Source organism: Vigna unguiculata, chromosome 11 (genome assembly GCF_004118075.2).
Source record: "Vigna unguiculata cultivar IT97K-499-35 chromosome 11, ASM411807v1, whole genome shotgun sequence".
Classification (NCBI taxonomy): Eukaryota; Viridiplantae; Streptophyta; class Magnoliopsida; order Fabales; family Fabaceae; genus Vigna; species Vigna unguiculata.
The window spans coordinates 3,596,587-3,622,136 of NC_040289.1; the positions used below are offsets into that span (position 1 = coordinate 3,596,587).

At 35.0% G+C, this 25,550-nt stretch overlaps 2 protein-coding genes across 2 annotated transcripts; one reads left to right on the forward strand and one right to left on the reverse strand.

The window, feature by feature from the left end:
- Window positions 1-2,334: 2,334 nt before the first annotated feature.
- Window positions 2,335-18,245, forward strand: LOC114169201 (vacuolar protein sorting-associated protein 36). Its single transcript, XM_028054241.1, has 8 exons — window positions 2,335-3,131; window positions 4,608-4,811; window positions 5,693-5,786; window positions 5,884-5,941; window positions 6,658-6,727; window positions 9,697-9,832; window positions 17,168-17,252; window positions 17,819-18,245. The coding sequence occupies exons 1-8, from the start codon at window positions 2,490-2,492 to the stop codon at window positions 17,874-17,876; spliced, it is 1,347 nt and encodes a 448-aa protein (XP_027910042.1). The 5' UTR covers window positions 2,335-2,489; the 3' UTR covers window positions 17,877-18,245.
- Window positions 18,246-19,496: 1,251 nt separating this feature from the next.
- LOC114170002 (NADH--cytochrome b5 reductase 1-like) lies at window positions 19,497-25,145 on the reverse strand. The gene is made up of 9 exons (XM_028055456.1): window positions 24,928-25,145; window positions 23,748-23,889; window positions 23,534-23,624; window positions 23,129-23,206; window positions 22,290-22,370; window positions 21,796-21,885; window positions 20,967-21,032; window positions 20,659-20,745; window positions 19,497-19,752 (listed from the first exon to the last, which is right to left on the reverse strand). Exons 1-9 carry the CDS (start codon window positions 25,091-25,093, stop codon window positions 19,660-19,662), a joined length of 894 nt encoding a protein of 297 aa, XP_027911257.1. The 5' UTR covers window positions 25,094-25,145; the 3' UTR covers window positions 19,497-19,659.
- Between the last annotated feature and the right edge of the window lie 405 nt (window positions 25,146-25,550).

The following is a 25,550-nucleotide window of genomic DNA, read 5'->3' on the forward strand; positions in this document are numbered from 1 at the left end:
CACACACACACACACACACACACACACACACCATAACTCACCTCTCAAAACACCACTGTGAGCCAGACCACCATTCTCAATCACACTGCTGCTTGCATTTTAAATTGATCTTCAAAAATAAACAATGCAACGGAATCTTGCTCAGTTGACCAGGGAATATTGATCAGGAATCTCGACAAAGGAAGGAGGAATCCAGCATATGCAAGGCAGGTGCTTTGGAAACGAGAGCAAGGGTAGTTTCGTCATCTAGCCAAACCATATGCACTATCTTTGCAGTTTTGAGGGGATGGATTAATCCATCCATCCCCCAAATACTCTCTCGGATATCCCTTCAAATTATCCAAAATGAACGCGTTGGATTCCCAACATCCGCTCTCTCAAATCTGCTTCAACAATGCAATTCACTCATACGAACACTGCGTTAGGGTGTGTTCCTTTGTGGGAGGAGATATGGGGAGAGTGTGAAAATGGATTTCTGTAGATTTGGGTGAATGAATTTTTGTGTTTTTTTGAGTGAATTTAGAAGGTGAAATGAGTAGATTTGGAGATAAGTTTTATGAAAGTTAGTGAAAGATTTGATTGATGTGATAGATAAAATTAATTGTTAAAATAGATATAAATATTAAGTTACCATAATAGCCTTGTGTAAAAAGAGATTGGTTTTTTTAATTGATGTTCTTAAAATAAATTAAAATAATTTATTTGAATTATAAAAAAGTATTAAAATTATATAAAATCTTAAAATAATAAAAATTAAATTTTTATAAATATAAATTTTTTTATAGAATTAATTTAAAAAAATGATACAATTAAATTTTAAACAAAAGTTAAAAAAAAGTTAAAGAAAAAGTTAAAAAAAAAACAACACACACGACACCAGTGTCGTAACTGGTGTCAAACTCTTCTATGCAAAGGCACCGGTTACGTAACCGATGCCATACACACACATGTGCCATGCACTGGACTTCATCCCCACCACACGCCACCACCTCCTTCACCCTAGTTTGCCACCACAGTCCACCACCTCCATCCTCTTCCTCCCCAACATACCCAAGCACCTCATGTTCTTCCCCATCCATGACAGAAACACGGGAAACGTGATAACACAAGGATATTTTGGTAATGTCACTCAAATAATTCGTAAATCAACCCACTTTTGCGAGGATGGATTAAACCATCCATTCCCTAAATCCATTCTCTCACATCACTCTAAATCGCTCAAAAGAAACGTGATCAACCTACAAAATTCACTCTCTCAAATTACCTCGCACAGTTCCTTAATCTTAAAGATAGAATAAATTGTGGTAATATCTTATAATTTTTCATCTTTCAAAAGAAGACTGAGATAACTCGTAATAAAGAAATTAAAATTTTTACAAAACAAATATTACTTGTTATAATAATAATAATAATAAAACAAGATGGCTAAGACATCTTCGTAACACTCATAATTAGTCACAAGCCTACAAACATGAATCTTACAAAAAAAATTCAATGTTTTAATGATAACAAGTAATATGATTATGTGATTATTTACCAAATTTACATAGTGTGAAGCAGATAACTCAAGTTTGTAAATCAATATGCTTTATTCTTATGTTCATAGACACACTAAAATTAAATAGATGACATAATATAGTATGCACTAAATTCTTTTGTTCATAGGCAATGTTGTATAATCTCAACAAAAGTTTACTCACACTTTCCTAAGAAAATTCCAATACATGTACACTTTAATCCTATGTTTGTGTCCTGGTTTTAGTATTATGAAAAAAAAACAAAGTAATTAAAAGTAAGAAGATCGTGATCCACATTTTTTTTCTTCTTTTTCCTCTCTTTCTTTTTTCTTTCTTTCTTTGACACATCTCAATCTATATTATATGAATCATCGTAGTTTTTTAGTTAGTAATATCAATTAGAAAAAGATAACCAGATTTATTTCTTAATATTAATCATTAACAAAGTTAATAAGTATTTCACCATAATAAATAATATATAAAACAATAAAATAAGTATATTCTATAATCCACACCCACCCGACAGCATAATATAAAAATAAAAATAATTTTTTTTAACAATATTAATTAAAAAATTAATGGCAGAATTTATTTTTTTTTCTTCCCAAATGGAAGAAATAATCTAATTTTTATAATTTTTTTTATCAATATTCAAGAATTAACATTTAACCTAATAATTAATAATCAAATTAAAGAGAAATATAATAATATTATTATTATAATTATGATAATGTTTTTTTAATTAAATAATGTAGTTGTTTTTTATTGATTTCTTTTTTTAATTTTGACCTTTTACTTTTTCTTCGTCTTTCTTTTTGCAAATATTGTAAGAACAAGTTTCTATGCAGAAGAGTAACTTAGAAGAAAAAAACTTTACAATTTGTAGTCTGTGTGTGATTCCAACTGCAATCTGTTCTCCACTGGAACTAGAGCTGCCACCTTCACAGCCACGTCGAGCCTCGCCACTCGCCGATGGCCGGAAACTGCTTGCCGCCGGTGAATATCACCGGAAGCGGCCGGCCGGTGCTTGAACCGAACGAAATCGAGTGCTTCTTCCTCTCCGCTGTTGATCTTCTCTGCGAAGATGAACCCAGCACTTCCTTCCCCCACCTCAAATCTGGTCTCCTAATCCTCACCACCCACCGCCTCCTCTGGCTACCGGATTCCGCCGCCTCAGGCGGTGGAGCAGCCGGCGCAGTCCCCCTCGCCGCCATCTCCCACATTTATTCCGTCAAGAAGTCCCTCCGCTCGGTGTTCTCATCGCCGCGGGTCCGGTTCCAGGTGTCGCTGTCGCCGGAGGGGCGGGTCACGGCGGTGGGATCACGATCGGTGGTGGTGACGGTGGTGGCGAGGGGGAAGGGGGACTGCGACTCGTTTCTGGCCAAGCTTTGGGAAAATTGGCGCGCCAGAGCGTGGGAGGAAGCAGGTAGTGGGTCGAGTAATGCGGCGGCGGCGGCGGAAACGGCGACGACATCGTCATCAGGAGGAATTTATTCGAGTGACGGGACAGTGAGGATGGTGGGAGTGTCGGGAATACTGAGAAAGGAGCAGGAAATGTGGGAGAGTACTGATAGAAGCTTGCAGGAGGCTTTTCAGGATTTGAATGCTCTCATGGTATGTAATGTGTTTGCAAAATGGTCTTCTCTTTTTATTTGGTACAATTTGAGTGCAGCATGTTGCCCCCTTTGATTTTAGAGAGTGTTTTTTGAGAGATTTGGCTCCTCGTGTTAGGGTAAATTTGTTAAAGAGAAAATACCGGGTTACACCCTCGTGCTTGAAGGCTAGGCTATGAGAAGGTATGAGAAGAGTCATTGTATACAGCCTCTCCTTGCATATGCAAAGAGGCTTTCGAGCCCATGATCAACTGATTACCAAGGTTTAACATTAGTGGTTGGTTGGTGATGTGAAACCTTAATATTCAAACACCTTTTTGATTTGTTATGCATGTATACATAACATTAAGACTGAGATATATGATTTGTTATACATGTCTCGGTATCATTGACTATTGATTTTCTCATCAACAGTTGATTTACTTACTTTACCCTTTATAGCAAGTTGTTCACTTTAGAGAGTCAATGGTTGATATTACTTACTTTACCCTATACAACGAGTTGTTCACTTTAGAGGAGTCAGTTACATTTTTGAATGTTTGTATACGAGATAGAGATGATTATGTATGATGTCAATTATTTCGTGTTCAGATAATGTATCTGGTTTCTTTTGTGCATACTCCTATTGTCTGAAAATATTATTTGGTTGATAATTTTTTTCTAGTTGGAGCAACCGAGGGTTGTTTTGAGTTTTCACAATGGTATCCAGAGGAACTCCTTCTTCTTAAAGTGTTGTGAACGGCTTTATAACTTATCTGGAGATAATTATATGCGATGTCAATTTGTTTATTTGTGTCTACTCTGATTATGTGAAAATATTATCAGAAATTGGATAGTTAATTGCTTGTGTATTCTTAGCAATGGTATTTGGGTTTTGTCAAAAGTGATAGTGATGACTTTTAACTCATCATGAGAGGTAGGATTATGACTATGGAGATAAGAAATTATTCTAAGACATAACTTTTATATTTGGTGTGCATCATGAAAACTGTTTCAAATAGATTATCTGCTTTGAGCTTTTCGGTTGAAAGAGGTTAGCATAGATAGGTTGGATTGTGCTTTCCAGAAAATGTAGTTAGTTTGAGGGATCTGTAACCTGTAATTATGGCTTAATAGGATTTGGTTTGGAATTTGCAAGGGCATCATAATTTACTAAAAATTTGTTTCCTTCTCCTTTTAGACTTGGTTAATAAAAAGGGAAGCATCGCTCTATTAGATTGAGGAGGGACCACTACGGAAAATGATTGATGATCCAATAAATGTAATATTTCTTCTGCTAGTTTTGTAGGTGAACGTGTGTGCGCTGAACTTTACCTATGTACTTGTACAAACAGTCATCAACTCACAGTTTCTCCTACTTGATTGTAACAATGTAGTTTCATCAAAAAGTACTTGGACTGAAATTCTTGATCCGATTTTGTGTAGTTTGTATTAAGATAAAGGTGTTCAAATTTTGGGTTGATGTTGGATTTTGCAGAGTAAGGCTAAAGAGATGGTGATGCTAGCAGAGAAAATGAGGTTAAAACTTTTGTCCGGCTCAAGTTCTCAAGCCAATGCAACTAACGATGAAGAGATGGGTTCAAAGGAAGAAATGCAAGATTGGTTATTGAGTGTTGGTATTATATCCCCAGTTACCAAAGAGTCTGCAGGTGCTTTGTATCATCAACAACTTTCTCGTCAGGTTCTCTAATTACTCCTCCTCAACCATGTGTTATTTTCATAGTAATAGAAAGATAATGCAATTTGTAAGACATGTTAAGAGAGATAATTATTATCATTTGTCAAAACTGTGTTGCTCATTGTGTATTTTAAGAATTTTATATTTTATCCTTGATGTAATTTTATTCTTTATCACAACCATATCTCGGTAGTAATACTAGTTTTATGTATTTAGAAACAATCCCATAATCACAAGAATTTGTCTCTTTAGAATTTGCTGTCCATATTTCCTAAAATAACAAGGCTCATGTATGTGTAGATCCTGACCTAATAATTGATACAATAACGTAGAATATTATTATTATTATTGGTCTTCTATTTCCTCTCATTTAAAGATTGGCTTGATCTAAACAGTTCACAATTCAGGATTGTTACTGCAGAGCCTATTGTTACTGTGGAGCATTTTATTGCTGCTATTTTTATTGGGGGCATTCTTGTTACTTAGGTCGTTGAAAAAATTTACCATTTTGAAAGTAAACCAAGATTAGAATATCCTCGGTTAATTTAGAAACAGAAAATATGCTTCATGTACACAAAGCTGTGGTTAAAATTTGATGCATGCACAAGATTGTCAAACAGTATCTGTTTCTTTGGATTGCACAATAGTGGTCTTTTGACTCTCTTTCTTGTGCAATAACGTAGAAAAAGATCATTCTGTCTCATTCCTGGGGATGTGGGTTGTTGGTTTTGATATTTTGTAACACCTTCAGGTTGTGCCCATATAATTTTCTTTTAGTTTTTCTCACTTGAATAAAAGTACCAATATAAAATGGCCTTTTTTAATTTTCTTTTATTTTGTTTTGTATTTGTTTAAAGCAATCTAATCTCCTTGCTAATGCTTAGTTGGCAGATTTTGTTAAAATTCCACTTGAGAAAGCTGGGGGAATTATCAATCTTATTGATATATATTGTCTATTCAATCGTGCTCGTGGCACAGGTTCCAATACTTCCTTCTGTGTTCTCTTAGAAAATTTCTATCAAGTAATGCATTTTTTGAACTAATGCTCCCCTTGTTTTGATTGTATAATAAACAGAATTGATCTCTCCTGATGATTTGTTGCAAGCATGTTCTCTGTGGGAGAAGTTTGATGTGTATGTATGGCATTATCTTCTATTTAAATTACTTCTGTTACTCTGTTCCATGGCTTTTAAATTTGGGATTAAATTGTAGTTGGAGTGAAATTGTTGTAAAATCGTGATTCAATTCAAGTGGTAAAATTATGATTTTAAGATTATTTGAAGCTGGCCAAGTTTCATTTTCATTCCTGTTATAAAGTTAGCATTGTACCTGCTTTAAAAGTTAGTGATATGTGAAGCTTCTTCTTTGTCTTCTGCTAACTGTAATTGAAGGATGAAGCTGCCGCTTCTGGTTCATAATGAACCCGAACCACTGTATTCTCTGTCTTTTTGAGTCAGCTGCCACCCTCCATGGCTCCCTGCACCAGTCACCATTTTTTTTCTGTTTTGCTTTTTCTAGATTATTTTTTGTTTGGAGTTGTCAGGTTTTGGTATTGGAATTTTCCTGTTATTGTTTGAACCCAACCCACCTTTTATTATGTTAGCTCGGTCACCATGCTGAACTAAAGTGGCAATATGGTTATGATTTAAGAATATTGTGCATGATTATGAATTTTGTAAAATCTTACTTTCAATTAACAAGTTTACATTTTGCACCCCTCTTCCTGCTTTGTGGTAAAATCCAGATTTTAACCAACTTGTTAGGATTCTACACTGTTTAATAATTCAATGCAATACCCTTTTTGGTTGTTGTATTTCCGTGCTTTGATTATGTTATTCTATTGTTTCAGCCCGGTGGTTCTACGGAAGTTTGATAGTGGAGTCATGGTGATACAAACTAAGTCTCATAGTGATGAGGAGGTAAGTTCGATTTATCTTTCCTTCCGTGGTGGTTGTTTTTGGTTTTTTATTGTTATTTACCTGCAAAAGTCATCCTTATACAATTTGTGAAATTGTAATATGAAGTTTGTGTATTGTTGTAGAATGGCTTGTATTTATTCTACCCGTGTTTTTGTAATGAACCGTGATATCCTTAAACTTTTACTTAGATTCTTCCCTGTTCACTGACAGTGTTATTGGCCAGGGTGGGTCCCACAAAGAGGTTGGGTTTTCTTCTCCTACGCCATTTAGGACTGACATAAAGAGCATAGTTACATGAATCACAGCAGCCTGGCTTGAAAACTGGATATTTATTAGGAGATTCAAAACCAGGAGGTTACTGCAAATAAACTTCATCTAGTAATCATGTCCTTTATTAAAAGGGTGTTATTCAAATCTGATGTTTGATTGGCTGCTAATAGGTTAAATATTCTGATGAAACAGAATTTTGTTTGTGTATGGAGATTGGAGAAGTAGTAGTCAATTAAAGCAGAAAAAGATGAAGTATGAGTAATGGGAAATGAAAGAAGAAATGGTCATGCTGAAATGAGGAGAATGGGATTGGATAGAGAGTGGGGAGTTTTCTGACTTAAATGAAACATGGAAAGGATATACAGAGATATAAAATCTATCATATTGAGAAACACTATATTCTTCATGGTTGGAATACTTGTAGCTAAGGAATTTATAATCAGACACTCTGGTCTGAAGGTCTTTGTTATTAAGAGAGGTTATGTAAGTCTGTTAATGATACAAGACAAGTGGTAGTCAGGAAGGCATGCTCCTAATAAAAGAAGTGTGATGCTTGAGCAAAAAGGGCTAGACTTCTACAATATGTAATGTTTATGTTCAACAGTGGTATAAGGCTTTGTTGTTTGTTATGTTCTAACAGTCTCATTTTGATATTGTGTACCGGGCAAACACCCATCGCGCCATCAGACTGGATAGATTTGCTTTTGTTTGGTAGCTACTCTGTGATAGATTTAAACTAATGAAAGATAACAGCCCTCGACTTTAGTGTGCATGCATCAGCTAAAGTTACATTGTCTTAGATTCCACCAGATGATAACATAGGAGCTAGTCCCCACACATGATCAGTAAATGTAAGTTTAAAAAGGGTAAGCAGAAGCTGATGACGATCATGAAATGGAACGCAACTGATGAGCCTTCCTAAACAGCATGCTTCGTAGAGGTCAATGAATATTTTAGTTATCAATGAAATATTAAAAGTGTTGGGTAAAGTCTTAACAACATCTGAATCAACTGTGAAACAGACTAAAAATATTCCTTTTAACTTTTAAGGATAGGGTAATCCTCTTCCCTTGACTTAGCTTTTGATTTAAATTAAGTTTTGTTAATTCTAATATGTTATTAAAGCCTGTTTGGTCTCGAAGTTGGGTTGATGACCAATGCTGGTAGTGCAGGGTGTGTTAAATGTTGCACATAGACTAAGAATATGGCCAAACTACGGCCTTGGGAAATCATTTCTTGAGTTAGCTTTTCGAGTTCAGTCTATTTCTAATTGGCTGCCTAGTGGCCACACACTACAATCCTAAATTGACAGATTTTGAGGAGATGGCAGAAACCATAGAAAGAGTAGCCGATCTTTTTAACTCAAATCCTGGTAGTCTTTGTTACTTTGCCTCTTCATCTTGTCTGGGAAACTAATTTGGAATGTACGGTTAATTTCTGATCTGTACATTTAATGATCTTCCGTTACTCATTACTTGTTGCTACTTTCACCTAAGGAAAATTTTCTCTTCCGGGTTCACATTTAGGGAGTATGGAAATGTCACAGTTGGTGGCATTGTAAGGTCTGCAGAGTAGAAGTGAAGACAAGGATCACCTGATGACTGAATGTTTAGAAGGGATATGTTGGTGAGGCTATGCCAAGGTTGGAAATCAGGCTCTATAGCTACCCTACTAGGTTTGAAAATGATACAAGCTGCCATGCTATTATTGTAGAAGATATAGTGGCCATGGATAATGGGCTCTTGTTATCACTGTTATAGATTTTTAACTGGAAAAGATAAAGAAGAATAACAGTATAGAGAGGATAGAGAGGGAAAAGAGAAACAAAAATCAGATAAAGTGTGCACTGCACATTTTTATTATCATTTCAATCTGTCGAAAATGTACAAGAAGAACCATGCTTTATTTATGTTATGACATTACCCGACTGCTTGCAGTTATAAATTCCTAACTAGCAATATCTGCGTAACTTACCAACTGATATTCTTCTCTTATTTATATTTACATAGCAATTTATCCTTATTAACGAAACCATATTTGTATCAAAATGCTTTGACACATCTTTAATTTCACTTGCCTTAAGGATTTTTTAGCTTTATGTTTGGAATATTGTTCTCATTTTAACAAATGTTTTAAAAAAAATGACATGGGAAGATGGATGAACTAGCTAGTTACTCTTGCATACATTTGGTTGGTTGCAGTTTGCATCACTTCTGGTTGGATTACTGGACCAGGGATTCAACCAGTAATCCAGTGATATGGCCTTTTGATTAGTTTGTGCAAAGCAGTAAACCACTTTCTCCCTTTCCAATTGCTTACGTGAAAAGTAATTCAACTACAGTTATTTAACAAAACATCTCATCATGTTATTTGAGCTCTAAAGTTGATGTTTGGATCTCCCCTTAGTTTTTACTTGAGTTTTTATCTGTAATGTATTACGTATGCCAAATTATATTTTATATTATTATTCTTCTATCTTACCTTTAATAGGTTGCTACGTGGACATGAGATTATATTTAGATGATTTCAATCTTCTTCACGGTCACTCTTATATTAAATATGATGGAGGTTTTCCTTAGTTTATGTTTTTAGGTTGTCAGTCTTCATGAACGTTTTTTCATCTTCACTTCAACTTTTACTAATGTGGAAATGGTAGGAGGTAAAATTAGACTAAAATGACTAACTGCTATTTGGTTTAGGTTTTCAATAAAGTAAAGATGCTTGTTATGAAACCTGATGCTCTTCGAGCTGGGATAAGTGCTAGTGATGCTGCAAGGACACTAGGGGTTGCCCCAGCAATGGCAAAGGAACATCTCTTATCTGCTGAGAGCAAAGGTATGCTGCTGGATCACTCTTCAATATTTTAGGCTTTTAGCTACATAACCGGCTTGTGATTGTTAAGGCTCAGAAAATAAAGAAGAATATTTGAATTTGAGAAAAATTCTTAGACAAGATACAAAAAGATAAGAGATAAGCTATATATAACTGTGTAATATTTAACATATTGTAACTAATATCTAACTAACTGAGAACAGAAAACATAAAGATTGTTACTAACTGTTTTACATAGTAAAATACTACTCTAATGCTCCCCACAAAGATCAAAAGATTCAGCCACTATGAGCTTGGAGCGAATATCAACAAACTGAGCAGGAGAAACATCTTTGGTTAGTGCATCTGCTTACTGATCAGATGCATGAACATGCACAACTTGAAGTTCTATACTTATTACTCGTTTATGAACATAAAGAGATCCAGTTCCATATGCTTAGTGCAAGCATGAAGTACAGGATGGTGAGCAATAGCCACCATGCTCAAATTATCACTATAAATCCTAGAATAGGTGTGTGGAACTTCCAAGAAGACTGAATTCAGGAGATTTCAGTTGTTGTGAGAGCTAAATTAAGATAATCAACATCAGTGCTGGAATGGGCTACAGCAGTTTGTGTCTTGACCCATCAGGACACAAGATTTGGCCCTCGAAACATTCCGAGGGAGGGAGGGGGATGAGAAGGTAAGTGATAAGTTATGGTGTTTGTTAGATGATATAATATTGTGTTTCATAGTTGGGCTCAGCCCATTATGTATTTCTGGGTTTTTAGCCCATTATCAATATAAATAAACTGTCCTTTGTGTAGGGTTTACACAAGGGAGATTAATCCCAAAACCCTATTTCATCTTATTTTACATGGTATCTAGAGCTTAGGTTAGTTTACTACAGCCACCGTCCCGCCGCCGCTCATTGCCGCCGCTTCTGCCGTCGTCACCGTCGTCACCGTCGCCTCCGCCGCCGCCGCCGCCGCCGCCGGAGCTGCAGTTTCGACCGACGACCAGACGGTTTTGTTCGTCTCGGCCAGGCGACTCCAACGCCGCAGAGATCGCCGCCATCGGAGTTCTCACGCGCCTCCACGCGCCGCCGCAAGCTCCGGCAGCCGCCACCTCTCCGCCGCGCGTGATGGCGCGTCGCCGGTCGTTTTCTGCGCCGATCAACTTCGCCTGAATCGCCTTCTTGAGCTCTTTCTGAATCTGTGGTTGTTGTTTCAATCGGAGCACCTTGAATTTTTAGGGTTTCTCCCTCTATGGCTTCTTCCGCTGCCAATTCGGGTGTGTCATCTTCAAGCACTCCGCTGTCTGAACCCTCTGTTTATACCAACTACGTCAATGTGCATTTATCCATTGACAAGTTGGATGGCACAAATTACGCGACATGGGCATCCGATATCAAACTTTGGCTCAAGAGTCAAGGATATGAAGATCATCTCACCCAGAGTGTAACTACAGTTGCTGCAGATGAAGTTTTCCGCTGGACGAAAATTGATGCCCAATTATGCATCGTCATTAAGTCCACCATTAACTCTTCGCTGAAACAAATGTTTCGTTCATATGAAACATGTTCAGACGTTTGGGCACAGGCCAAGTTGTTATACACCAATGACACTCAGCGTCTTTATGGTGTTTGTCAGGATCTTTTCAAAGTTGTTGCTCCGCAGAGTCCTGGACCCATGGCTGAATATTTGGGCAAAATTCATGCCCTTCTGCATGAGTTTAATGAGTTATTGCCTCCGGCCTCCACTCCAGCTGAAGAACTTGAGCAACGATCAAAGTTCTTTATGTTGTTGGCATTACATGGTCTTTCTGATGAATATTCCCATGTTCGCGACCAGATTTTGGGGTCTCCTGTTGTGCCCAACTTCACTGCTACTAGTTCTGCCCTTTTACGTGTGCCAAGAAAACAAATCATTGATACATCTACTTGTGCTGATGATTCCTCAGTCTTGGTCTCTCAGCGGGATGATCGCAATCGTTCTCGCAAGCCGGGAAAGGGACGACCCAAGTGTGACCATTGTGGCAAATTAGGCCACAAGATTGACAAATGTTATGCTCTACATGGACGTCCTCCTCGGTCTGCTGCAGTAGTTCACTCTGATCCTCCTCCCCGATCAGCCACTGTGGATCCTACTTCATCTGATACCGCAGGGCACCCTGCCATTTTCAACGACTTTCTCAAATGGTATGAGGAACGTCAGAGTTCTAGTTCCACTACATCTGCCTCTGTTGCACGCACAGGTACATCATTCGTTGGCCTGACTCACTCTGATTCTCTTGGTCCTTGGGTTCTTGACTCAGGCGCCACAGACCATATTACTGGTAACAAATCTTTGTTTTCTTCTTTGTCTTGTCTGGATCATTTACCCTCAGTTACAATGGCTGATGGGTCTAGAGTCTCATCTCATGGTGTTGGTACTGTTAATATTTTTCCATCCATATCCATTGATCATGTTCTTTATGTTCCTGGGTCTCCATTCAATTTATTATCTGTCAGTCGCCTAACTCGTTCTCTTGATTGTATTATTTCCTTTACCAAAGATTCTGTTTGTTTACAGGACCGGAGTTCGAGACACATGATTGGCACCGGATGTGAGTCTCATGGTCTGTATCATCTTCGTCCTCCTTCACATGTTGGCGCAGCTATGGAATCACCATCCCTTCTTCATGCACAATTTGGTCATCCCAGCCTTGCCAAACTGCAACAACTTGTCCCCAGCTTGTCCAAGTTATCTAGTTTGTCGTGTGAGTCTTGTCAATTAGGAAAGCATAGTCGTAGTTCGTTTCCTTGTAGTGTCTCACAACGAGCTTTGTCCCCTTTTGCATTAGTTCATTCGGACATTTGGGGACCTAGTCGTGTTAAGTCTACTTTAGGTTTTCAGTATTTTGTTACTTTTATTGATGATTATTCAAGATGTACTTGGTTATATTTAATGAAAAATCGTTCTGAGTTGTTCTCTATTTTTCAATCATTCTTTCATGAAATTAAAACACAGTTTGGGGTTTCTATTCGAAATTTGCGGAGTGATAATGGTCGTGAATATCTCTCTCAATCCTTCAAACATTTTATGGCTTCTCAGGGCATTCTTCATCAAACATCATGCGCTTATACACCCCAACAAAATGGAGTGGCTGAGCGCAAGAATAGGCACCTTATTGAAACAACTCGCACTCTTTTAATTCATGGTGCAGTTCCTTCACATTTTTGGGGTGATGCGGTTCTTACTGCTTGTTATCTTATTAATCGCATGCCTTCTTCAGTCTTGCATAACCAAGTTCCTCATTCTATTTTATTTCCTCACGACCCTCTTCACCCTTTACCTCTTAAAGTCTTTGGGTCCACATGTTTTGTTCATGATTTTAGTCCTGGCTTGGATAAGTTGTCTCCGAGAGCCCACAAATGTGTCTTCTTAGGATTCCCCCGCTCACAAAAAGGGTATAAGTGTTTCTCTCCTTCCCTCAACCGTCATTTTATCTCCGCTGATGTCACCTTTGACGAGTCTTCTTTTTACTTCACACACCCCTCTTCTCGTTGTGAGCCACCATCTACTACTATAGATATCCCTGTTGTGTGTGATCCTCCTAGTGTGCCCACTTCCAGTGCCACCTCGGATTCTCCTCAGCCACCTCCGAGTGTACCTATTGCGGATAGACCACCTCTTCAGGTTTATAGCAGAAGACATCGTTGCCAACCACCAACACATGACTCACATCAAGTGCCGAGTTATTTGTCTCCTCCGGTTCCAACAACTGAGTCTGATCTTCCCATTGCACTTCGTAAAGGTATGCGTTCTACCCGTAATCATTCCCCTCATTATGCTGCTTTGAGTTATCATAGAATCTCTCCATCTTTCTATACATGCCTTTCGTCTATTTCCTCTTTGTCAATTCCAAAGTCTTTAGGTGATGCATTAGCCCACCCTGGTTGGCGTCAGGCCATGCTTGATGAATTGAGTGCTCTCAGGCATAGTGGAACATGGGATCTTGTTCAATTACCATCCGGGAAATCTGTTGTTGGTTGCAGGTGGGTCTATGCTATCAAAGTTGGCCCTGATGGCACTGTTGACCGTCTCAAAGCTCGCCTTGTTGCCAAAGGTTACACACAGATCTTTGGTTTGGATTATGGTGATACTTTTTCTCCAGTGGCCAAGATGGCATCTGTTCGCTTATTCATTGCCATGGCTGCTCTTCGCCAATGGCCTCTTCACCAACTTGATGTCAAAAATGCATTCCTCAATGGCGATTTGAATGAAGAAATTTATATGGAGCAACCTCCGGGTTTTGTTGCTCAGGGGGAGTCTTCTGGATTGGTTTGTCGTCTTCACAAATCTTTATATGGCCTAAAGCAGTCTCCTCGGGCCTGGTTTGGAAAATTCAGTAGTGTTGTTCAACAATTTGGCATGTCTCGCAGTGAAGTGGATCATTCAGTTTTTTATCGTCACTCCAGTGCTGGATGTATCTACTTAATAGTGTATGTTGATGACATTGTTCTCACAGGAAGCGACAACCTTGGCATCTCCCTCTTAAAGCAACATCTTTGTCGTCATTTTCAGACCAAAGATCTTGGAAAACTCAGGTATTTCTTGGGTATTGAAGTAACACAATCCAATAGTGGTATTGTCATATCTCAGAGGAAATATGCATTGGATATTCTGGAGGAAACTGGATTAATGAATTCTAAAGCAGTAGAAACACCCATGGATCCTAATATTAAACTTCTACCTAAACAGGGGGAGCCTTTCTCAGATCCTGAACAGTACAGACGGTTAGTTGGAAAGTTGAATTATCTTACTGTTACTCGTCCTGATATTTCCTTTGCTGTTAGCGTGGTGAGTCAATTCCTTAATTCCCCATGTGAAGAACATTGGAATGCAGTTATTCGCATATTAAAGTATATCAAAAGCTCTCCTGGAAAAGGTTTACTATATGATTCCAACTCTGATACAAAAGTTGTATGTTATTCAGATGCTGACTGGGCAGGATCTCCTTCCGACAGAAGATCTACTTCCGGATATTGTGTCTCAATTGGTGGTAATTTGATCTCTTGGAAGAGCAAGAAACAAAGTGTTGTGGCAAGATCTAGTGCAGAAGCAGAATATAGAGCTATGGCTTTAGCCACATGTGAACTTGTTTGGCTTAAGCAATTGCTTCAAGAATTGCAATTTGGAGATGTCACTCAAATGACACTCATATGTGACAATCAGGCTGCTCTTCATATTAGCTCTAATCCTGTCTTTCATGAGAGGACCAAACACATTGAAATTGACTGTCACTTCATTCGAGAAAAAATCCTATCCGGGGACATCAAGACCGAGTTTGTCAACTCAAGTGATCAATTAGCAGATATTTTCACTAAGTCTCTTCGAGGACCTAGAATTGATTATCTTTGTAACAAGCTTGGTACATACGATTTGTATGCACCAGCTTGAGGGGGAGTGTTAGATGATATAATATTGTGTTTCATAGTTGGGCTCAGCCCATTATGTATTTCTGGGTTTTTAGCCCATTATCAATATAAATAAACTGTCCTTTGTGTAGGGTTTACACAAGGGAGATTAATCCCAAAACCCTATTTCATCTTATTTTACAGTGTTGATAGCCACATGTGACCCTAATAAGATCAAATTTGGGGTTCTTATAATCTAGAATTCTGAAGATTGGACAAATAGAAAAATTAATCTTCTTTTAGAATTCATACATCGCCCATTGCATTACAAGTACACCGTTTTATAGGCTAAATTATGTGTCACTTTTGACAACCATAATAAGGCCCACTACATTCCACATTAAATCTTAGTTAGTGGTCTCAATTGTCCATTAGCAATTAACTCCCACTAGTGTTGTGTTGCTTTTAATTCCCACTATATGCATTGTTATCATGAGAACATGAATGGTTGACCTTCTCTTGTTCCCATGTGACAATTCAGCCACGTAATCACAAAGAAAACCCAGAACTATATTGACCTTTTTTACATCATATCATTGGGCAAAAACGGCTCTAAATATAGTCCCTAAGAAATTACACCCTTGAGATACAAGTATCCTTTTAACTGTAGACAAATGATGCTCAAGACGTTGAGACATACACTTGTTAACTTTTCTATCAAAAAATAAACATGTGTTTTCTAAAAGTAAGCAAGTACCTCTTTTTCTGTTAGACACATGCTTAATGGTTCCACAAGTATCTGCCTGTAATAATTGAAGAATGAGTAGCTCTCCAATCGCTCCTCTTTGAAAAAGGATCTCTATGTTGTTTCCCCACCAAACAATCTTTACACAACTTTAAGGGTGACTTTATCTGTGGTAACTATTCACTGTTTGTTTTTGATAGAGTCTGCAAACCCCTTGAAGCTTAAATGCGCATACCTACTCTTAAATTTAAAAGAATAATATATTTTTTCTGTAGTTCAATGAGGTCATTGGACTTATAAATACATGAGCCTACCATTTATTTTAGAAAATATAGAGAGCTAACAAATCCCTGTAATTATGGTATTGTTTTTAAATAAATAATCCTAGTTTTAGTGGACTCATTCCTTTAGCCAAACTTCAAGTATAATGTCAAGATGTTCTTTACTGCAGACATCATCACTACAATAGCAGTAACTTCATAAACAAGGTTTTGAATACAAAGAAGGTAATCAGAAATTGAACTAACATACAAGGAAGTATTGTGAAGTTCACATCTAAACTTTCGAGCACAAGCTTAGTGTGTGAGTGGAAGTAGTTGTGAATCTTGTCCCAAAGTTGCCATGGAGATTTGTAGCCTACATGAGAGTATATAATGAGAAATTGAGATTGTAGCCAAGAAAGTAGAAGTTGATCTTGTTGCTGCAATAATTTGGTTATATCTTTAGGCGATGTGAGATCTCTAATTCACTTCTAGGGAATATGATAGGCCTAACAAATCTTATTAAAATAGACTCTAATACCATTTTAAATAGATTTTAAGCCTAACTCAATCTCATTTCATCGACTAATAAGATTAAGTTTGCATCTCATTTATATACCATAGTTTGATCATATTTTTAGTTGATATGGGATCTACAATATGAAGCTTATTCTTATGCCATGTTAAGGTTCAAAGAAAAGAAAAAGGAATATCCAAACGAGTTAAATTGTATATGTGAAGATAAAAATGATAAGAGATCAGCTATATATAGCTGTGTAACATTTAACAGTCTGTGATCAATATCTAACTAAGAGGATAAAACATAACAGATTGTCAGACGCAACAGACTTTACCAACTATACATCTGTTCAGTCATTATGGAACATATACTACCGACTGTTATACATGGTAAAATACTACTCTGATTCTGAATCTCATGGAATTTTTTCCAGGTTTACTATGCAGAGATGTAAGCCCCGATGGATTTCGCTTCTATATTAACTTGTTCCCTGAAATTGATCGAGTTGACATGCATTTGTAAGTCAACTTTCTATACTTGACCTGTAGTTTTGACTTCATGATACTCGAATCAAATATGTTGCCTCTTGAGTTAAAATTTTATATGGTATTAAGCCTACATTATTTTATGCTTGCTCAGTATTTCTTGACCAGTTGTCCTTACTGTTTTTTTTTTTTTATTTATTTTTCAGTAATCATTTTAAATCATACTAGAGACATTCACTGAATTCCTTCACATATGAAGAAAAGAAATTCACTTTTCTGTCATCCTTGTCACAGTCTCGGTGCTTCAAGATTACAAAAATCCTCTTTAGATAATATGCTAAAATAATCAAGTCTTCCTACTTGAAATATAGAGTATATTATTTTGATTTGAAATTGATGCTTGAACTAAGAAATTAATAACTGGCCTTGAAGTCTAGCTTTCTGCTTTGTAGCTTCACAAGAGTTAAAAATCGATTTCTGTGTTCTTGCACCCCATTGGTTTCTAGTGTAAAATGTTGTAATGATATCATTGATTTTGTTCATTGATTGATTTCATTGATATAAGTTATTTGTAAAGTGTTATATTGGCATTTATGCAGAGTAAAAGATCGGGAAATTTATGCCTTGTGGGTACAGGCTAACCATAGTCATGCTTAAGAGTCCCCGGCCTTTTGAATTCAAGCCAAGAAGGGAAAGAAATTACACAAAACGTTTTACGGTGCTTCAATGAATTTGATAGTTTCTTTGTAGAGTATACTTACTATAATCATTGTGTAGAAGGATTATAATACTTGAAATGAAAAGATGTTGATGCAGAGCTTATATATATATATATATATATATATATATATATATATATATATATATATATATATATATATATATATATATATATATATTTCTGATAGTCAGAATTAGGAGGAGCATTTTTATTATGCACATTTGGCTGTTTGGCAAGTAGAAAGAAACACTAAGAGTGTGTTTGGATAGTGTATTTTAATGAAGCAATTTATTTTTTTGAAGAATTTAGATTTCTTTGTAATGAAATACTTTGTTTGGATAGAGAAATTAAAAAGCATTTCAAATGCAAGCATTTTTTTGAAGGATTTCAATTAGCTAAATTAGTAGAAATTCAAATACCCTCAAAATAGGTGAAATTTGAAATTCTTCTCACTCAACCTCACATTCTAGACGATCTGGACGGGCATGACGGTTTGGACGTACCCGACGACCCAAACGGGCCCGATGACCAGAACATGCCCGATGACCCGGACGGGCTCGACGACCCGGACGGGCCCGAAGACCCGGACATGCTCGACGACCCAGACGGGCCTGACGACCGGATGGGCACGACAACTCGGACGTACTCGACGACCCGGACGGGCCCGACGAGCTGAACATGCCCGATGACCCGGACGGGCCCGACGACCTGGACATGCCCGACGACCCGGACAGGCCCGACGACCCGAACGAGCCCGACGACCCGGATGGGCCCGACGACCCGGACGGGCCCGACGACCTAGACGGGCCCGACGACTCGTACAGGCTAGACTATCGGAACGGTCCCGACGGCCCGGACGGACCTGACGGTTTGAATGGGCTCGTACGAGTTGTCGGGCCCGTCTAGGGCGTCGAACGTGTCCAAGTCGTTGGGCCCATCCGAGTTGTCGGGCTTGTCCGGGTCCTCGTGCCCATCCTAGTCGTCGGACCTGTCCAGGTCTTCGGGCCCGTCTGGGTGTACGGGCCCGTCCGAGTTGTCAAACCTGTCCGAGTATTCGGCCCCGTCTGGATTTCGGGCTCGTCCAGGTCGTCGAACCCGTCTTGATCGTCGGGCCCATTCGGGTTGTCGGACCCGTCTAGAGCATTGGGCCAATGACCTAGATGGGTTGGACCGTGCCATATTGACGAACTTGATGGCACAATCGTGCAGTATGGGCTATCAGGCCTCTAGATCATCGGGCCACCCAGCCTGTCTGGGCTTCCCAGTCGGTCCAGCTCGGATGGGTCGTCGGGTCTAACCAATCTGGTTGCGTAGTTGGGTCTGCTCGACCCATCTGGATTGTCGAGCATGTTTCCAAATTTATCATGAACTCAAAACATAATTAAGCGTAAAATAAATATTGTTAAAATTAAATTTTATCTCACAATAAATTCAATTTATTTTTTCCAAACAAGAAATTGAAATGTCCGGTATTTTAATGTCCTTATCCAAAGAAGTTATTTAAAAAATGAATGGAATTTAATTACAAGCAATTCAAATACAAACAATTTTAATTTCTAAGCATTGTTGAAATGTTTCATCCAAACACAAGGTAAGCTCATAAGTGTCATTCTCATAACTTTACATTCTTGAAATGAATAATGTGATTAAATTTGCTAAGCACACACATATGACAAGTAGGTGAGAAGAAGCATAGAATGAAAGGAATTAGATTGAAGCTTAGAATTCGAACTGCATGTTTGATGTGTAGCCGAGTGCATCAAGGTGAGTAGCCATGGCTTTGTTCATTGCTGGTGGACCACACCTTAGTATCTGCAAAAATTTAACCATTTTTATTTTAAATATAAAGTAATAAATTATCTGGCCATGTCTATTGTGTGCAATGTAAGAGTGGATTATTTTTCTTCAGATTTAACTACAATTTTGTCCAATTTATGTTATGGGGGTTAAATACTGCATTCGAGATAGAGTTTGGAATTCGGTCAAAGTTGTTCATAAACAACTTTTCAAAGGATTGAAACATAGACTTAGAATTTGTAGTTTTTTTCATAATTTAGAAAACGTTTCATAATTTTGTAGTTATATATATATAAAAATAAAATAAAATTAAACCTACAACTTTACTAAACAAACAAATACTTAATTTGTTTGAGTATGATCTCATATAAAATAATTTAAATATAATTTCTTTTCAATTTCTTGAAAGGTTTTTTAAGAACAAATTATCAAAAAAACTACAAGCTCTAATATTATTTCTTTTATTAATGTACTTGGGTATTTTTCTTGGTATAAAAATTTCATTAATTAAACTAAAAGAAATAAATGTATGAAAAATCAAAGATGATAACAACAAAATTGCAGGCTTTTTTTAATAGGAAGCTTGATTGTCTATTTTGAAAATGAAGAACTCGAATTCTGGATAGTGCAAAATTAAAGCATTTAAAATTTGTTTGGATAAACATATTTATAAGCACTTTTAGAAGAAAGTTTTTGAAAAAATATCTTCATATACGTAACTAGCTTATGTAAGTTAAAAAAAAAAAAACCTGATCTAGAGATTCTAAAATAAGATATTTGTACAAATTAATTTATGTATTTTTTGATTAACAAATTACTTTTAATTTATGATTTATTTTTCTTTTCTTCTTCTAAAGATGGTAAAAAAATTTATTATTTTTAAGTCTATTCTTAATTAAGATGCTGTTAATACACAGTAACCTGAATATCTTTCGCTGGTTCAGGGCAATGTGACTTAATCATCTCCATCGATACAAACCCAATGCCACTATTCCATTGTTGAGGAGGCTGCAAGTAATTAATAATGAAAATTCAAACATTTAAATCCAGAGACATTGATGACCATTTCATTATTCAACTTTATTGTGAGAAAATGATAATAAAAACTTTTATTTCTTATTGGTGAAAAGATTTTTTGAAATAAAATTGATCCAACTTTTTTTTAAAAATGATTGAGATATTTAAAAATATATTGGTATGAAAAGTTTGAATATTATACAAGAACAGACCTTATTAAGAACATGATATACTTCAAATCTTTGAGGAAATTTGTCTGCAAAATTATCTAGTTCTTCCTGCACCACCAAACACATCATTTTAAAAAACACCAAATAAAAATAAATATGTATGAAACATTTTTAATTTAAATAAAATGCTAAATAAAAATAAATAAATGAGATAATTTTTAAAATGGTTAAATATGTTTTACCTTGTAAACTTATAGGTGAAATTGAAATTCATTCTTGTCCCAGATTTTGGTACATTTTAGTCTCCAAACTTAAAAAATGGATAAATATAAATTTTTTAAACCAACAACATTATTTTATTTTATTATTAAATGGTATTTTAGGATGACATTTGAGTTGAAATGTATCAAATGGTTTAAAACCTCAAATGTCTTCCCCAAATTTCGTTTAACAAGTCAAAAATATTTTACGTACTTGAATTAGAAGGACTATATCTATTAACTTTTAAAGTTTAAGGATCAAATTATTTCAAAATTTAAAACATAGACAAATTTTAATTTTATTTCCATTTTTAGGAACTAAAAGCATATATTTTATCATTTTTAAAATATGCTAAGAAATTGATTTAAAGAAATAAGTTGAATTAATATAAATGATCTCGATTGTACAACGAGTCAAAATTATTACAATAGTGAATTTAAGTCATGTAAAGGAAGAAATATATCTGATGAAATATTTACCTTTAAATAAACTTGAAATGAAAATAATAACTTAAATAATAATATTTGATAGGAACAAAAGTTATAAATAACATAGTAAACTCAAATTGTAATAAGAATTTTAGTAATAAGAATTTTAGTAATAAGATTACCTTCAATAGAATGTCATCCACTGTTACATTGGCATAAATGAGATGCACCTTGGTTTTGTCTTTAGGGTTTTCTAGAATGGCTCTTATGATCTGCAACAAGAAAATGAGGACAAAGAAACATAACCTCATTTTCTATTTATTACTTCCAAACAATAATGAATAAAACCTAAATTTAATGTGTATAGTAATGTAAAAAAAAAATACTTAATGATGAATATTTAATTTAATAAAATTTTTTGGATCCATTCAACCAACCAAACTAGTAAGTAGGAAGATCAAGGTTTAATTTATTTATTAACAAATTTCATTAATAAATATTTTTATCAGTAATTATTTTTTTTCAAATATGCTAATAAAATATATCAATAAATTCTATTTTAACAACATTTTTTTATTACTGAAATTTTACCAATAATTTAACAGTTTCTTATAATAAATTTATAATATATAAACAAATATTTTGTAATAATAGAATCTATTAAAAAAGTTTACACCTGAAACATAGGAGTTATGCCTGAGCCTCCTGCAATCATTCCAAATGCCCTAACTTGGCCAGGTTTGTAACTGAAGCGTCCCTACAGTTATAAACCATACAATTAATATTAAATATATATTTGTTAGTAGGTCCTTCATGTTACATATAATTAAAATCTCATTCAATTTTTATTCTACTAATAGATCTCCCTTTAATATCTTAAATAATATTTTGTAAGTCTTTTGTACTAAGAATATTTACAATATAACACTTTTTATAGCTTTGAAAATCTTGAGGTTCCTAACAACATATTCTCTATAGGAAATATTTTATCTCTCCCTCTATTATAAAATCTTTAAACAATATAAATTATTACTAATATCTTTATTAAACATCTACCCCTCTATGTTCTAATATTTTGTAGGGTTAAATATGTTTTTGTCCTTCAAGTTTCACTGAATTTTGGAATTAGTTTTTCTTCAAAACTTTATATCAATTTAGTCTCTCATCTTTAAAAATACGTAGATTTAGTCCTTCGTATCAAATTTTGTTAAGTTTATTTGATATTTTAAGCGTATTTTATGATAATATTTGAGATAACATTAAAGTAAAAATGTATCAAGCAGTGTAAACAATTCAAATACTATCATGAGATACGCTTGAAACGTCAGATAAACTTAACAAAATTTGATTAAAAAAAGACTAAATTCACGTATTTTTAAATATGAAGGACTAAATTGGTTAAAATTTTTGAAGATGGAATAATTTTAAATTTCACTGTAATTTGAAGGACCAAAAACATATTTAACTCTATTTTTTAATTAAATATTATTTTGTCTAATTAAATAAAATCAATACCTTTGGACCCCTCACAGCCAAATAATCACCTTCCTTCAGTTGTCTAAAATGGTGGGACATTTTTCCATTTGGGTACATCTGCTTGGAAAAAAATAGAATGTATATCATATGATTATTACAACAAAATAATAATAAACACAAACTTAAATATGTATTTATCTTTAAATATCTTGGAATTTTTAATTTTTAGTCTTTAAAAAAAATTACATTGTATTTCATGTTGTGGTAGCATTGACTCTTTTAACTTGATATGTGATTTTATCTAAAAAAATATTTTTTTTTAAGAAATTATGTGACAAATACACCAATAAAATGGAGAAACAAAATGTATTTAAATCATAAATATATATATGGAAAAAGTGAATTCATTTATCTTTTTGCAATAATTTTCTACAAAAGTTTTACCTTCACAACCAACTCGAAGTATCCAACATCTGAATCCAAGGTGATTGGAGTATATGATCTCATAACTTCTTCTCCTTGGCTATCTCTTCCTCTGCTTAATATAAAAAGTTTATACATTTTTTTTTGTTATTTTTCAAAATTATAGTATGTTTTATTTAAAATATGTTAAAAATTAAATATAATATTAGAAATATAATGTAAATATTTTCCAAACCTAACAAGTATGTTTTTTCCAACGGGAAGACCTAATATTGAAGAAGGAGTAGGAAGGGCAAATCTGAATCTTGCAGTGTTGTGGCTCAGCTGTGTCTTCTTTATCAGTTTAAATTCTTTGAAATTTTTGGGGTCCAAACATCCTGAAAAAAAAAAAACTCCACTTTTGATAGTAAATTTGTATGCAAAGAACAATCTAATGACTTGCACCTTTCATTTCATATTAATTAACTAATTTTGATTAGTTTTCTTTAAATGTCACACACTTTGCACTCTTTTTTGTTATTTGAATCCCATTATAGGTTAAAATTGAGTACACCAATACAAAGAACATGTATTTTTAATATATGAGATTAAATATATTTTGTTCGTGTCTAAAAAACTATGTTTTGCTTTTAGAATAAATTATAAATCATTTCGTAATTAAATTTTATGAAAATTATGTAAAACATTTTTTAGTGATATATGAAAGTTAGAGATATAATTGCGCCAACTTTTCTAGTAGCTTTTAGGTATAATCCACATAGAAAATCTTTTACATTGTTATAAAATTGTCACCACTTCAACTTTTTATGCCGGTTATAGATAGAATCGACATATAAAGTATTCTACTTTATTACGAAATTATCATCATGTCAACTTCTATGTCACTTCTAGTGATAATCGATATAAAAAGTCTAATCTTATTTACAGTTCTATCTCATGTCGCTTTAAGAGTAAGAGTTTAAACCTAACCCATTTTCACAAAATGGGTGCGCGAGGGTAAATATTTGTGAGGGGTCGATAATAGCTTGACAAATGAATGATAAAATAAGGATAATTGCTTCCTGCACTCCATCAAATTTCTCCTCTTACCCCATCAAAAGCTTCTGAAAAATGTTTTTCATAAAAAGAGAGGATGATTGATTTCACGAAAAACCATTCCAAAATTGTTTACTGGTCCAGGAAAATGAGTTTTGGAAGTATCAGGGTGTAGGAAGAAAATGATTGAGTGCAGGAAGTAAATGCCTGAATTAAGTTTATCAATTTTAATTAAAATTGACTCTGATATCATATTAAAATAATGAATTTATGTACGATTATTCTCATAAAACCAACTATTTAAGATAAGAATTGATCGTCCACGTAAAATCTTGAACAACTAAGTAAAAAAAAAAAAAAAAAACACACAAGAGTGGTACCTTTGGGATGTTTGGTGCGATAGTTAATGTAAGCAGCAGTGAAGCCAAGAGCAACAAGAGCAACTACACCACCAAGAAGTTCAGGGTTGAGGTTGTGGGCAAAGGGCAAAGACTTCAAATCCAAATTGGGAAACCTAAGTGCCATGTTCAATGGTAGTTCCAACATTTTTCCAACAAACCCTAAATCAAACAAATCAATTAAATTCTTCTTTCATATGCATGCAAACTACCAAAGCCACACACATATATATATAATCACAACTTGTTGATTCTTTTCTTCTTCGTTTCAATGTCCTCGTCAAATGAAGAAAAGAATAATCGCAAACGTGTCTCATGGAATGATACAATGTTCCATTTATACTTTAACATTTACGATATAAAGTTGTCGATGTTTCCTACGAAAAAGAACAAAACATATGTTTTTTATTACACAGATGGGGTCTTGGTCCCTTAATTTGTTTATTGTGGAAGATATTTTATTAAGAGTGAAATTACTTTTAGTAAAATATTGGAAACAATAATATTTAATTATGATGTTTTTTATCTTTTTTTTTTGTTTTGATATAATGATATTTTCCTTTTTCTTTTCAAATATTTTTTTTTTCATGTAGAGATTATTTTTT